This window comes from Barbus barbus (assembly GCF_936440315.1).
Source record: "Barbus barbus genome assembly, chromosome: 32".
Classification (NCBI taxonomy): domain Eukaryota; kingdom Metazoa; phylum Chordata; class Actinopteri; order Cypriniformes; family Cyprinidae; genus Barbus; species Barbus barbus.
In genome coordinates, this window is record NC_136760.1 from 28,259,241 (window position 1) to 28,274,519 (window position 15,279).

Consider the following 15,279-nt stretch of genomic DNA (forward strand, 5'->3'; position numbering starts at 1 on the left):
TGACAAACCCAACAGATGACATTTAAGTGAACTTTATTAGAGAGACAGAAATATACACAAGTTATTAAACAGAGAGGTTTCTAGCATTAGATTTGGTAATGTTTGACAGGTTCTGGCTCTTTCTCAGAGTCTCCACCTCTCTCCAGATAAAGGTTGTTGTAAGGATACTGTTTAGGAGCCTGGAAACAGAAAGACACTGATGATGAGACTCATTCATAACATCTGTGGAAAACAATACTAAAACTGTCAAATTAAAATAGTAATCAAATATAATAGTATCTCTATAATGCTAAAATAATCCTGGTGCGCAATTAAGCCTAGAATACACGACGCGATTTTTGCCCCGATTTCCCCCTGATTTTACCGTCTGAACAAGTTGATGTTAGTTGAGGGAAGTCAGAGCTAGTCTGCAGATTACAGCTGACAGATTCCACAGAAAATCACGTAGTGTATGATGGTCACAGACTCTGATTGTTTAGCTTCAGACTTTCATTCTATCCAGTCAAAACATGTTTGATGTTTTCAGCCGATTTTAGTCTGGTATTGTATGATCTTCAGTCGTGTAGTGTATGAAGCCCAGCTTTCCTTTGTCACTATTTACAAAGTCGGTAAGTGTATGATGCCTAATATTTAAAAATCTGTTCAGATATTAAAAGTCGTGTAGTGTATTCCAGCCTTTAGTTGAAAACAATTACAACTGTTTCTATATAAGTTTCAGCTGCTTAAAGAGTTTGCAATTTCATAGTTTGTTAGTGATGCAGAAATAACACACTTCCCTTTGAAATATTCTGTAAATTACCCATTTTTGTACTGTGCCGCTCATATAGCTCTCCCTTTACTCACCACAGGCTGGTAGCAAGGGAACATCTCGCCCAAACCGAACATCAGCATCATGAAGCCCACGAACCCCAGCAGCTGGTTCCTCATCGTCCTCCACTCCACGGGGCTCGGAGACGTGTCAACCCTGTTCCTGATGTACATGTCAAAGTCCCAGTGCATCTAAATAAAACATCACAAAATATTCACTTCCTCTAGTAAAAAAAAAAAAAAAAAAAAGTCTGATGTTTTTATCAGCTGTTTGGACTCTCATTCTGACGGCACCCATTCACTGCAGAGCATCCATTGCTGAGACATTCCTCCAAATGATGGATTGGTTTTAACAAACATGCAGCTTTTGGCTTCACAAGATGTTAACTGATGGACTGGACTCGTGTGTCAGCATAAAGGCAAAAATGCATGGTGCTTTAAACATTATATTCCATGGCCTAGTTCTTTCAAAAAGCATGCAATGGAATTGAGAAGCTGCATGTTTGTTTGTTTGTGTTTAATGCCATTCCAGCTTCTGTGGCTATTTTCATGGTGAGAAATATTATGGCTGAATTATATCATGTTTTCAAATAATTTATTTTTGCTAAAAACTCCAAAACTGTGAAAAAGCATGAAAAATGCTGTCAAGTGTCAAAAAACTAAAAAATGGTTTTGTAAATGCATGTGTGCACTCGTGTGGATGATGCATCAAACAAAAACCAGGATCTCACCGGCTCTCCCCAGTTCCTCCTCAGATCAGGATGGTCCCACTGATACCAGGGGTCTCCCTCTTGCTGCGATCGCTCCGGAAGCATGGGGTAATCACCGTACCTGCGTAACAACAGAGCAAATGTATTTAAATACATCATCAGCCATGCATCTTCCTGGAAACAAAATACATTATTCATTCTAAGTGTGCAAAGAGACACTCACCCCATGCCGTCGTCAGGATGAGGTTTGTAATCGTCCAGCGTCATGTTGTATTTCTTGGCCGCTGCCGCCATCTCCTCTGGGCTTCTGGGGTACGGACCGGGCAGTGTGTCCTTCGAAGGACCAGATGCTAGAACACAACACACAAACACACATAACAGTGCTCCAGACTACCTCAGGCACACATAAACAAAACAGTATCATGTATAAACTTGTATTTTAGACAGCTAGTTTAACTACGTTAGGTAATTAAATCTATAAAAACCCCTCCTATAGTATATAATACACAATCAGGAGCACACAAGGCCAACAGAAATGCACATTTAGAAGAAACACACGTAGAAAAAAAACATAACACGGCATTTAATTTATTATGCGTTAAAACAAAACAGCAATTAATCCGAATGCAACGCAGTGAACAATTAATTGCATTTGTTTACAATCACGTCAAACACTATCACGGATTAGCTTAGCCTGTTAGCTCCGCAGCCTTGACATGAAGGTTATCATTCATTAGATACTAGAAAACACCGCTTTTATAGCATATAGTCACATAATACGAAAGAACAGATGTGTAAGACTGCACCTGCTCTTGTTCCGAGGATAATGTTTGAGATTCCCGGTGTTTTTCCTTTAGTAAGAGCTCGGGTCAGGAGACCCGCTCTGAGGGCCGCCATCGTGCCTCTCTGACACTCCGCAGCGCACATGCGCACTGACGTCACCGATTCTGCGCAGAGGACACGCCCCGCTGTAGCAGAAAGCGACAGTGACTGCAAATTATTAAATAAATTTACACAGTAAGACATTGTTTTGTATAAATGTGAAGCCAAAAGGCTTTTAGAGTCACTATTATTATTACTATTGTACTCAACAAAACAACAACATAAGGCACATCCATCATAAGTAATACGAATAATCAACATTAATAATAATTATTATACTCACAACAATAATAGCAACAATGGAGCAAGAATCAATAGAAATACAAAGACACATCAAATAAAAATATATAAAAATAATAATGAGATATTTTGAGATAGAGGCAAAGAGTTTCAGACTTTCTATTTAGTTTTTTTAAGTACTTAAAGCTCTGAAACATTTTCCATTTTTCCATTTGCATGCATGAATATGATATTTACTTAAATTATATAAAGTTCTACAGTATGATATGATTATCGTCATTCAATGTTACTCAATCTAAATGCATGTATATATTAAAAATATAATTATTAATTCGTTTTTTCCAAGAGAATGAAAAAGAAAACAGTTGTTTTGTTTAATATAACATTTAATTTTGATTCTCTGTCAACGGTGTACTTTTTCAAGACATCCACACGATGGCAACATTGTTAGGATAACTGTAATTTTTCTATATTTATAATGTATAATTTTTCATTTTTTATAAATATAAATTTTTATTTATTTTCACAAACATAGTGTTCTTTATCACCTTAATTATATGTTGTCTGCACTATGTTTGTACTTTCTGTACTGGAAGCTTATAACACCAAGACAAATTCCTTGTGTGTGCAAACACACTTGGCAATAAAGCTCTTTCTGATTCTGATTCTGATATTCTGTAAATTATGCATTTTTTCAGGTCTAATTATGTTTAGCCACAACAATGACTTCAGTATATTAGCTGCATGTCATTTCGATTTAGTTTTTCATTGTGATTTTTTTACTTGAATGTTATGAAAGCTTCAAAACTTTATTTTGATATCATAAACTAAATACTAGACGTTCTCGCGACCCTCAGATTGTCAAATTGTAGGCCAGACAGTCTCACAGAACTACATTTCCCATAATGCCCTTCTTCCCCGCCGCCGCCGCGTCACTAGCGCTCAACGGAGCATCCCGCGTCTCGAGCGACGAGCAGAACGCGCAAATGAGGATTTCTGGCGTTTTCATTCGCGATAGGTGATGGTTGAACACCGAAGAGGGATCGTTCATTATGTCCCGAGCCGTGGAATATTTCCAGACGGTTGTTGTTTAAGTGAGGAATGTCAGCTGGTGTTTCTTCCATCGGGATTCACGCGCATATTGCAGGAAGATGAAGAAGCAATTCAACCGAATGCGACAGCTGGCCAACCAGACCGTGGGCAGGTAAAACACCTTCATCTGTCGCTGATGAGGGACAAATAACGGCGATCAGTCGACGTGTCGTCAATATATGATCAGTTTTACCTGATTTATTCACATATGCAAATGTAGAAAGGTGACGCTGAGAGTTAATGATAGACTCGGGCTGTTAGCGTGAGGTGCTGCTTGAGGAGATCTGATGCTGTTTGAGGAGATCTGATGCTGTTCTGGGGTTTAGTGATGCTGTGATGTTGTGATGCTGTGATGGAGACAGGCATCTGTGGACCGGTCCTGATGAGGGCCTCTAGAGCATCCTTCACCTGTCCTGACCCCAAACACACTCATACAAACATATTAGCCACCAAACATCTATCTGTCTGTCTGTCATAACCATCATCATTGATATCAGTGTTTTGTTTACGTTTCAGAAGTGTAGAATAGCTTGAATCATTACACACACACACACACACACACACACACACATGACCCTGAACCACAAAACCAGTCATAAGTGTCAATTTTGTGAAATTCTGATTTATACATAAATAATATTTCCATTGATGTATGGTTTGTAGGACAATATTTGTCTGAGATACAACTATTTGAAAATCTGGAATCTGAGGGAGCAAAAAAATCTAAATATTGAGAAAATCTCCTTTAAAGTTGTTCAAATGAAGTTCTTAGCAATGCATATTACTAATCAGAAATGAAGTTTTGATATATTTACGGTAGGAAATGTACAAAATATCTTCATGGAACATGATCTTAATATCCTAATGATTTTTGTCATAAAAGAGAAATGTATAGTTTTGATCCATACAATGTATTGTTGGCTATTGCTACAAATATACCTGTGCTACTGATGACTGCTTCTGTGCTGCAGGGACACTTATATATATATATATATATATATACAGTATATATATATGAAGATATTTTTATAGCTTATCTACATATCTTGCTATCAATGTTATTTTAGAATAATATTTTATTCTGTTTAATCTGTTATTTTAAAATAATAATAATATTTTAAATTAGTTTATTTTTTATATTAAAATTTTAGTAAAATTTTAGTAATTTTGTTGAATGCTGTTGCCATTTTATTAGTTTTTATTTTATATATATATCCGCATATTTTTAATTAATTACTTTTAGCTGAAATATTTTTTATATATTATTTCAAGTAACATTTACTGTTTTACTTCAGCATGTCTGTTTTAAAAAATAATATTTTATATTTAGTTTCAGTTTGAGATATTTCAGTGCATCAGGACTAAAATAAAAAAAGGTTGTAATGGCAACTAGCTCAAATGCTTTTTTGAAATATCAAATTATTAAATTTTTAAAAGATTATTTAAAATCTATATATTATTTAAGTTTTTAAAATATTGATTTAAATATTTAATACTTAAATATTTTATTTCAATAAATGTTTACTTTATTTTAAATAATGTAAAGTTTTTTTTTATTATTATTTTAAATTTAGTTTCAGTTTTAGCTTTTATAATAACCCAGATTGCTGTGTGTGTGTGTGTGTGTGTGTGTGTGTGTGAAATTTTTCATCAGGATATGTAATTTTTCTCAATTATTTGCTCAGTTTGACCAAAAAAATTGTTAGCTAACTTAAATGGTTGTTAGGCCTGTCACAATTGTTTTATATCTTTGTATTTATTAAAGATTAGATGATGTTGCATTCCAGTGGTTTTATTATTTTATTATAAATCCATGTGGCTTGGTTACAGCAACATGATGTGATGCTATTTTGTCATTAATGTGATGAATTGCAGGAGATTCCCTGGAGATCAGTGACTAACGACTGAGATGAGGAACACCCGGTTTAAGAGATCACACCTTCATAGACGCTTACACTTAATAGCATGCGATTACATTAAATAATAATGCAAGATTAATAGCCGTAGGCATCGTTTTTGAGTCTGTGGTCAAGTTGTTATTGGCTAATAGTGTTTTTAGTGGACTACTAAGGCTGATTTTTGACTCAAATTAAGCAAAATGTACGTTAATCATTGGCTGAAACCGTTAATGAGATTGCTGTGCATGATCACGGTTTGTTTCTTTGTCATTGGCAGTGAAAGTGTTATGCTAAAAACTCTATGGTTACATAACAGAAACCTCTGTTTAAATATTAATGGCGGCGTCATACGTCACGCTTCCCTGGTTGAGGGTTTCACACACAATGCAAAGAACTAACCAGTGAAGAAGCAGGACTGGGAAGTGTTTTCTGTGCATCCCATCGATCTCAGATGTCTGCGGTGTTTTCTCTCGACTGCATTAAACGCTGAAGCTGGACGTGTTATTGAATATAGAGGTTATTATCGTGCACATTTGATTACTTTTTTAAAAGACAATTAGAAAACATTTGTCATAACAATGTTAAATAAAGATAGAATTACAGTAATTAATGATAATAATAAATAAAAACCATAATGTCCAGAGATGAAGCAAGAAAATCAGAGAAAGGAAAAATACACATAACAATTAATATACAAACTGGGCAATCATTAAAGCCTAACAAAGGTAGTGCATCAAGAAAAGGAGCCCAAATCAAAGTCTGAATGTACAGACAGAATACAGTATTTTCTCAGGGGTGCTATAAGATACAAGCTCATTAATCCAGTGTTTTTGCTCTGGGGGGTTCTCAGATTTCCAGTTTAGTTTAAGTACATTTTTGAGCTGCAAGCGAAATAAAATAGCCTTCTTGATAGATCATGCAAAGTGAACTGATATCACCTCCGATCACGATCAATATGATTCTTTCATAGTTCAGAAATGATAGCAATAACATGCTTCCAGAATGTCTCTAAGGCTGAACAAACAAACACTCATTTCTTTAGAATAACTTCAGCGATGAATCATTCACAGCAAGACCAGAAACACGAGTTAGAAAGTAAATAAAGTGGGTTTTTGTTTGCATTCTTCTCTCAAATGCACTGTAGGAGAATAATAGCAGCGGCCATTAAAAATGCAAGTCATTGTGTTTAAAGCACCGCCGGATCGATGGGTTGTAAATGTTATTGTGCTCTAATGCGTGTTGAATGATGGACGGGTAACAACTCCTTCAGACTCCACACTGAAACTGTACGAGGTCAGACTGAGCAAAATCCTCAATCGATCAAACACCCCATGAAATCAGATTGTTATAGCTTTTAGTTCATGTCATGTGATTACACATTTTAGGAGTACAGTTGCATATGTGCAGATATATGCATGACTTTCTCAAAAATATCAGAGACATTATCTTGTATTTCGGCGTGTAGTTTTTGCTTCATTTTCTCATGAAGCACAAATGCTGGAGATGTTTTTGGCTAAATTAGATCAGATTAATTAGTGCTTTCAGAGGAGCTGAGACAGCAGTTCATTAAGGATTTATTTGAATCCAAACAGATCAGATGAACAGAGTCATTAGTCATGTTTAGATCAACCACAGCATATTTATCCTGAATAGTGCCTGTATTTGCGCTGTTTAAAGGAACAGTTCAGCCAAAACTGAAAATGTGCTCACCCTCAGGCCGTCCCAGATCAGGATGAGTTTGTTTCTTCATCAGATTTGGAAAAATGTCTCAGCAATAGATGCTCTGCAGTGAATGGGTGCCGTCAGAATGAGAGTCTGATAAAACATCACAATAATCCACACCACTCCAGTCCATCAGTTAACATCTGGAGAAGACAAAAACTGAAACAAATCCATCATTAAGATGTTTTTAACTCAAATATGATCCATAATAACTCTTCCTCCAGTGAAAAAGTGTTCTGGTCTGAATCAGGAGAGAAATCTGCACAGATCAAGCACCGTTTACAAGCCAAAACAGCTGTAAACATATATGTAGCTGGATTTTGATGCGAGAGACAACAGGAGATGCACTTTTTTCACTGGAGGAAGCATCATTATGGATTATAGACTCGTATTTGAGTTAAAAACATCTTAATGCTGTATTAGTTTCAGGTTTTGTCTTCTCCAGATGTTAACTGATGGACTGGAGTGGTGTGGATTATTGTGATGTTTTTATCAGACTCTCATTCTGACGGCACCCATTCACTGCTGAGACATTCCTCCAAACCTGATGAAGAAACAAACTCATCCTAATCTCGGACGGCCTGAGGGTGAGCACATTTTCAGAAGTTTTTAGTTTTTTTGGTGACTGCTCCTTTAATGCACTAATGCATTGTTGAGTTTTGCTTAGCACATATTTGTGATTTATGTGACTCCGACAGTATTTAACATGTTTTACTGCTGTATTGCTGCAGCATGAGTGTGGTTTTAAATATGAATATTTAGTCGGCGTGCAGAAGAGCATAAAGGAGCTATTTCAGGCGTGTTTTAGGTTTATTTTTGCTTCTGTCTGACAGTATGTCATGGACACAGGAGGCTGTCTTCACTAACAGCACCGTGGGAGATGGTGTCTTCATGAGACTTTTCTTCCAGAAAAAGCAAAACCTCTGGTTGAGTTGCTCGGTGAGCACAGATCCCGCAGCGTATGTATTTATGTGCAGAAAAATGTTTTACAAACAAATTGTTTAAAATGTCAATGGGACGACAGTCAATTATACAGTTTAGCATCGTTATACAGAAGTATTTGAGTATGGAACGACACCACTGACCAATCACAATCAAGTATTTGGTGAAAAATTGAATAAAAGCAATGTTTTTTGATCATCTGATGGTGTTTCTGGGCATTTGTGCTTCAAATCTAATTTTTATGGATTGTCTCTATGATCTGTTGACATTAATTTCAGGTCAAGCACTAAATGTGTGTGCATGTTTGAGGAAAACACACATTTAATGCACAGTTTTAGGTATATTTTCAGTCATTTTTTGCTGTTATTTTGACTGTATCAAAACTTCAGTCTGAATAATGAAGCTCTGTTCTCATAGCCAGAAATCCTGTGGTGTTTCTGACATGAGTTTGTGTTCAAGCCGAACATGAGCTGAATGTCCATTTATCTGCATTTGAGTCAACTTCAGATGCAACTGTTATATTGATCATATTTACATGCACGGACTTATCCTGATTAATATGACCTATATTTTGGTTTCAAGAAAGCAGACTATAATCGCTGGCATATGTCTGTGTTAATTGGAATTGTGCATTTATGCAAACACTGGATATTCATATATAGATCTGCTTGTTAGAAATGATTACTTCAAATAAGAGCTATACAGGCAGAAATGTGATTTTGAGACAGTTTATTAAAACAAATGAACATCAATATACAGACAAGGTTTTGGACATGCATGAGAGTTAATGAGATGAAATTGCTGTGCAGAATCACTACGAATGCATCTGAAGGAAGAGAAAGTGTGTGCAAACGATGAAGGTTATTATGCTGATGAAGTTTATGATTTGTGTGATCAGCGTTAGACAAACACAGCAGTGCCACATCTGACGTCTCTGGACTGGAGATTCGTCCAGTGTTTGCAGGAGTACATCTGTGCAGGAATTAGAGCATGCTGGGTAACAGAGAGAGAGCCGTAGGGAACGTGTGTCGACTGTCAAAACCAATTTACATGTAAAATCTAAATATTAGAGCTGCTTGATTATGGGAATTGGAATTATTTTTTAAATAATAATTTAATTTTAAATCATTATTTTGGTCAGTATATAGAAATTATGTAACATGATGACTATTTGGCTTTGGAAATCATCATTCAATAGTTCCTTGAACTTGAAATACTATTCAGCTGAAAAACAAATAAAAAAATTAAACCAATAAATAGAATATATATTTAGACATTTAGTAAACACTCACCGATGCTCCAGAAGAAAAAAACATGCATTAAGAGCCGGGGCGTGAAAACTTTTTGAATTTGAAGATCAGGGTAAATTGAAGTTATTTTGTCTTCTTGGAAACATAGCTTCTGAAGGGGTGTACTAAATAAAGAAAAAATAAGAAAAAGTCTGTTCAAAAGCTCTTAATGCATGGTTTTTTTCTTCTGGAGCATCAGAGAGTGTTTGAATCTTCTGTAATAGCTGCATATGAGTCCCTCAGTTATCCTCAGTGTGAAAAGATGGATCTCAAAATCATGCTGTCATTGTTGGAAAGGGTTAAAATATACAAAAATGCTGGGAAACCAAAGATTTTGTGGGAGCTGAAGGATTTTTCTGAAGAACAGCAGACAGTTTAACTGTTCAGGACAAACAAGGGACTCATGAACAACTATCACTAAACTAAACACAGCTTTGGGTCGTTCAGGTAACAACACAGTATTAAGAATCAAGGGGATGTAAACTTTTGAACGGGGTCATTTTTATAAATTCAGCTATTATTTTATTATTATTATCTTTTATGTGAAATATCTTATTCAGGTCAGTACTAAATAAACAATAATATGCATTTTATATGATCCCTCTTGGTAAAATAATCAACATTTTGCAGATTCTGCAAGGTGTATGTAAACTATGTATGTGTGTGTGTGTGTGTGTTAATATATATATGATGAATAAAATGAATCATTTCTATATATTTAAATACAATAGTAAATCACACCTCAATTATTAAAAAGATACAATTAATTTAGTTAAATTTAGTTCATTTTCTTAATTATTTACAAATTGTTTGGAAAAATCACAATAATGAAATTTGATTAATCTGATTAATTAAATATATTTATGTAATCATATTTATATCTAATCATGAGGTGTATTGACTGCAGCATTAAAATTAGTTTTACTTTCATTGCATCGTTGTTTTTTTGTTTAGTATTTTTGCTAGAAAAAAAATGTATGTTGTATTATCATCATACAGCACAGATCAAGTTAATAAAAGTCAGCAAAAACACATAATAAAGGCAATCAAATTACTTTTAAAGTATACAGTTTGGGGGCAGTACATTTGTTTTAAAGAAATTAATGCTTTTATTTAGCAAAGATGCATTAAATTGAGTGCAAACTCTTTTTGACCTTCATATCAATGCATAAAATAGATTGTTTTTAAATGTGTTTTTAATGCGGCCTTAGCTTTGAAAAAAAGACCGATCTAAATGCAGATGAATGAGATAGCGTTGTTCTATGTGCATGTGATGGCTAATATAGTGTAATATTATCTGTGATGATGGGTTAGATTAGCTTTATCTCATTGAATCATGCTCACTGTAAATCAACAGCATTGCACTAGTATTATTTACAGCTCTGTTTGGCCCTAATTACCCCGTGAGTCATTAGCTGAGCTCGTCTGGCTGTGTTTGTTTGTTAACGACACTAATTACTGTAAACCACACTCACCTAAGTATGGAAATGACACTCTTCCCTTATGCTCCTCATATGGCTTTCATTTCGCTCTCAGAGGTTTTATTTAGTGTTTGACGTGAACAGAGATGCTTTAAGCTTTCATTCCAGCTGTAAGTGGAATAGTTCATGTCATTTCTTTCCTTCTTAGAACGCAAAAGGAGAGTTTTTCTGAAGGATGCAATGTTATTTCATCTGTTACGCTCCAAAAATATGACTAACATCAGTCCATATGACCAATGCACTAGAATCATCTGAAGAATAGACTCAGATGTAGCTATTTGTTAAAGTCATTACTTTGATTTGAACGGATCATTGAGTCGAACTCAATAACTGAATCAGTGACTGAATCATTCTTTTGAACCTTTTTATTCCAATAAACCAGTTGATCAGATTCACAAACTGGAATGAGTGATTTGTTCATGAATCAGAACGAACAATAAATCTAAATTTATGGGATAAAGTCATTATTCACTGTTAATCTGGTTACTGACTTGAGATTTGCTCTGAATGGATCATTGAGTCATTTGTAACAGATCATTGAGTCAGTGAATCAGAATGATTTGTTTATGAATCAGAATTTAGCTCATTGATGTTTTGTTGTTTTTAACACACAAAGCATATGAATTCAGACAACTTGAAATTTGTGCACTATAAAAATATAACAGCAGTTTGTATGAATCATTTACTTTATTCAAAGTCATCTGAAGATGCTTTGCTTGAAGAATAGACCCAGATTTATGTGTTAAAGTCATTATTTACTAATACTATTAATCTGGTTACTAATTTCAGATTCGCTGTGATTCATGAATGAACCGTATGATTCTTTCATGAATGGATTATGAATCAAATTCAGTTCATTGACTTTTGGTCTGTTCATCACACAGAACACTGTATGACTTCATTAGACTTCATTAGAATATTGTGCACGATTCATATGATGACTGTTATAATGCATTTATGAATAATCTTTTTAAAGTTCTGAATCTCCTTTTGTGTTTCACTGAAGAAATTAATTTTTGGTAGACCTGTTGCTTTAAAGAGAGAAAGCGACAGCTTGTGATGCAGTGGATGCGTGGTCATCATGTATGTTGAGGGTCAGAGGTCATGCGTGTGCTGATCTGGGGTCAGGGTGTGTGCTGCGTGTTCAGTTACACACTCGTCTAGTGTTACTGAACACAGTTCATGTGCGTACACACACACACACACGACAGCAATACACACCACACCCAGAGCGCAACACACACACACACACACACACACACGACAGCAATACACACCACACCCAGAGCGCAACACACACACACACACACACGACAGCAATACACCCCACACCCAGAGCGCAACACACACACACACACACACACGACAGCAATACACACCACACCCAGAGCGCAACACACACACACACACACACACACACACACACACGACAGCAATACACACCACACCCAGAGCGCAACACACACACACACACACACGACAGCAATACACTCCACACCCAGAGCGCAACACACACACACACACACACACACACACACGACAGCAATACACACCACACCCAGAGCGCAACACACACACACACACACTCACACACACACACACACACACACATGACAGCAATACACACCACACCCAGAGCGCAACACACACACACACACACACACACACGACAGCAATACACACCACACCCAGAGCGCAACACACACACACACACACACACGACAGCAATACACACCACACCCAGAGCGCAGCACACACACACACACACACACACGACAGCAATACACACCACACCCAGAGCGCAACACACACACACACACACACACACACATGACAGCAATACACACCTCACCCAGAGCGCAACACACACACACACACACACGACAGCAATACACACCACACCCAGAGCGCAACACACACACACACACACACACACAGTGTAACATCATGATGTCAGAGAGAGTTTTAAGTGAAACGTAACTGCACTCATAATGTGCTGGAAATAATAAACACAGTCTGTCCTGAGAGACACAGAAAGACGTCTTACTTTTTGGCTGTTATGTTTATAACAAGAGAAACACAAACTAAACACAGATCTTTACACTAGAGTGAGAACTGAGGATTTTTTATTTTCTAATTATATTAACTTTTCTGTTCATCCATCAATTTTATGACCAACAGCGGATCATTTCTACAGCCAAAACCGATTACCAACATCTTCTCATTGCCATATTGGGATTTTTGATCTTCTTTTTAAAAAAAATAAACAACATTAGTTTAAAAAATACACTGTTGTTCAAAAGTGTGGGGGAAATAAATCTTTTCAAAATAAATTAATACTTTTATTTATCAAGGATGAAGTACATTGATCAGAAGTGACAGTAAAGATGTTTATAATGTTACATTTCTATTTGAAATAAATGCTGTACTTTTGATCTTTCTATTCATCTGTGAATCCTGAAAAGTAAAATGTATCATTTTCATAATAACTTTGGTCAGAGATCGCAGGGTTTTTTTGACCTCGACTGCTCATTGCCTTTTTGAACGTTTATTGAACTTTTTAAAAACAAATAAAACACAAACACTATATATAAACAAAGTTCTGGCATGAAACTCTAGATGGCGCAGTCCGATAGGTCTAACTCAGTATGACATAATGACATCATCATCACATGTCACTGCTGATTGGTTCTCTCCTGTATCGGTAGCCAATGAGCTCGCTGCTCAGCATTTAAATACTTAAACATTTACACACATTTAAATACAGAAAACCTCCACCTTCCCCAGCTCCACCTGTATAGATCTGCTAAGGAGTGATTAATGTATGCTATGGGGGTTATTCATGTTATATGTGCAGCAGCAGTATTTCTTACATGCTCACAGCAGCATGTTGTGGATGTATTGGCAGTAGCAAGACTCGGGTAGCAGCAGCAGCGTAGCAGATCTATTCTGCCTAAACCAAAATACATACAAGACCAAAAACATTAACATTGTCATGTGCATTCCCATGCAAATCACTCCGAGAGTTGTCATGACAGATATATATATATATATACTGTATATTAGTGCTGTCAAAAGATTAATCGCATCCAAAATAAAAGGTTTTGTTTACATAATATATGTTTGTGTACTGTGTATATTTTTATGTGCATATAAATACACACACATTCATGTATATATTTCAGAAAAATTTTATTTTTATATATTAAATATATTTATTTATAATATAAATTATATGAATATAAATATAGAAATGTAAATACATGTAAATATTTTCAAAATATATACTGTATGTGTGTGTATTTATATACATAATAAAACACAGAACATACACATATATTATACAAACAAAAACTTTTATTTTGGATGCGATTAATCGCGATTAATCGTTTGACAGCATGACAGCACTAATATATATATACATGCATACATACAGTCATGGCCAAAAATATCGGCACCCTTGGTTATTATGACCAAAGAAGGCTTTGAAAATTTATCTGCATTGTTAATCCTTATGATTTTTTATTTTAAAAATTCACAAAAATCTAACCTTTCATTGGAGAATAAGAATTTAAAATGGGGGGAAATATCATTATGAAATAAATGTTTTTCTCTAATACACATTGGCCACAATTAACGGCACCCTTTTATTCAATACTTTTTGAAACCTTCATTTGCCAGTTTAACAGCTCTGAGTTTTCTCCTATAATGCCTGATGAGGTTAGAGAACACCTGACAAGAGATCAGAGACCATTCCTTCATCCAGAATCACTCCAGACCCTTCAGATTCACAGCTCCATGACGGTGCTTCTTCTCTTCAGTTCACCTCACTCATTTTCTACAGGGTTCAGGTCAGAGGACTGGAATGGCCAGCAGAAGCTTGGTTTTGTGCTCAGTGACCCATTTGTGTGTTGTTTTTGAGGTTTGTGTTTGGATTATTGTACGGTTGGAAGATCCAAACATGGCCCATTATAAGATTTCTAATAGAATCAGTCACTTATTGATTTTTTATCTGTTGGTATTTGATAGAATCCATGATGCCATGTGTCTAAACAAGATGTCCAGGACCTCCAGCAGAAATATAGGCCCACATCATCACAAATACAGCAGTATATTTTTAGTATACTTTTTATCCCTGTGTTCACCAAACCCATCTTGAGTGTTTGCTGCTAAAAAGCTCATTTTTTAGTTTCATCTGACCATCGAAGCCAGTCCC

General features: G+C 35.7%; 3 protein-coding genes across 4 annotated transcripts in view; 2 read left to right on the forward strand and 1 right to left on the reverse strand.

Moving 5' to 3' along the window:
* Positions 1-15,279, forward strand: part of LOC306851923 (alpha-actinin-2) — a 349,741-nt gene that overhangs the window by 207,475 nt on the left and 126,987 nt on the right. The window lies entirely within an intron of this gene.
* ndufb8 (NADH:ubiquinone oxidoreductase subunit B8) lies at positions 17-2,445 on the reverse strand. The gene is made up of 5 exons (XM_079388678.1): positions 2,324-2,445; positions 1,741-1,867; positions 1,539-1,638; positions 844-999; positions 17-179 (listed from the first exon to the last, which is right to left on the reverse strand). The coding sequence occupies exons 1-5, from the start codon at positions 2,442-2,444 to the stop codon at positions 87-89; spliced, it is 597 nt and encodes a 198-aa protein (XP_079244804.1). The 5' UTR covers position 2,445; the 3' UTR covers positions 17-86.
* Positions 3,669-15,279, forward strand: part of arhgap44b (Rho GTPase activating protein 44b) — a 45,581-nt gene continuing 33,970 nt past the window's right edge. For both annotated transcript variants that reach the window (XM_079389837.1, XM_079389838.1), the window contains exon 1: positions 3,669-3,843. In XM_079389837.1, coding sequence (XP_079245963.1) covers positions 3,791-3,843 — 53 coding nt within the window. In that variant the 5' untranslated portion in view covers positions 3,669-3,790. The remainder of the gene's footprint in view (positions 3,844-15,279) is intronic.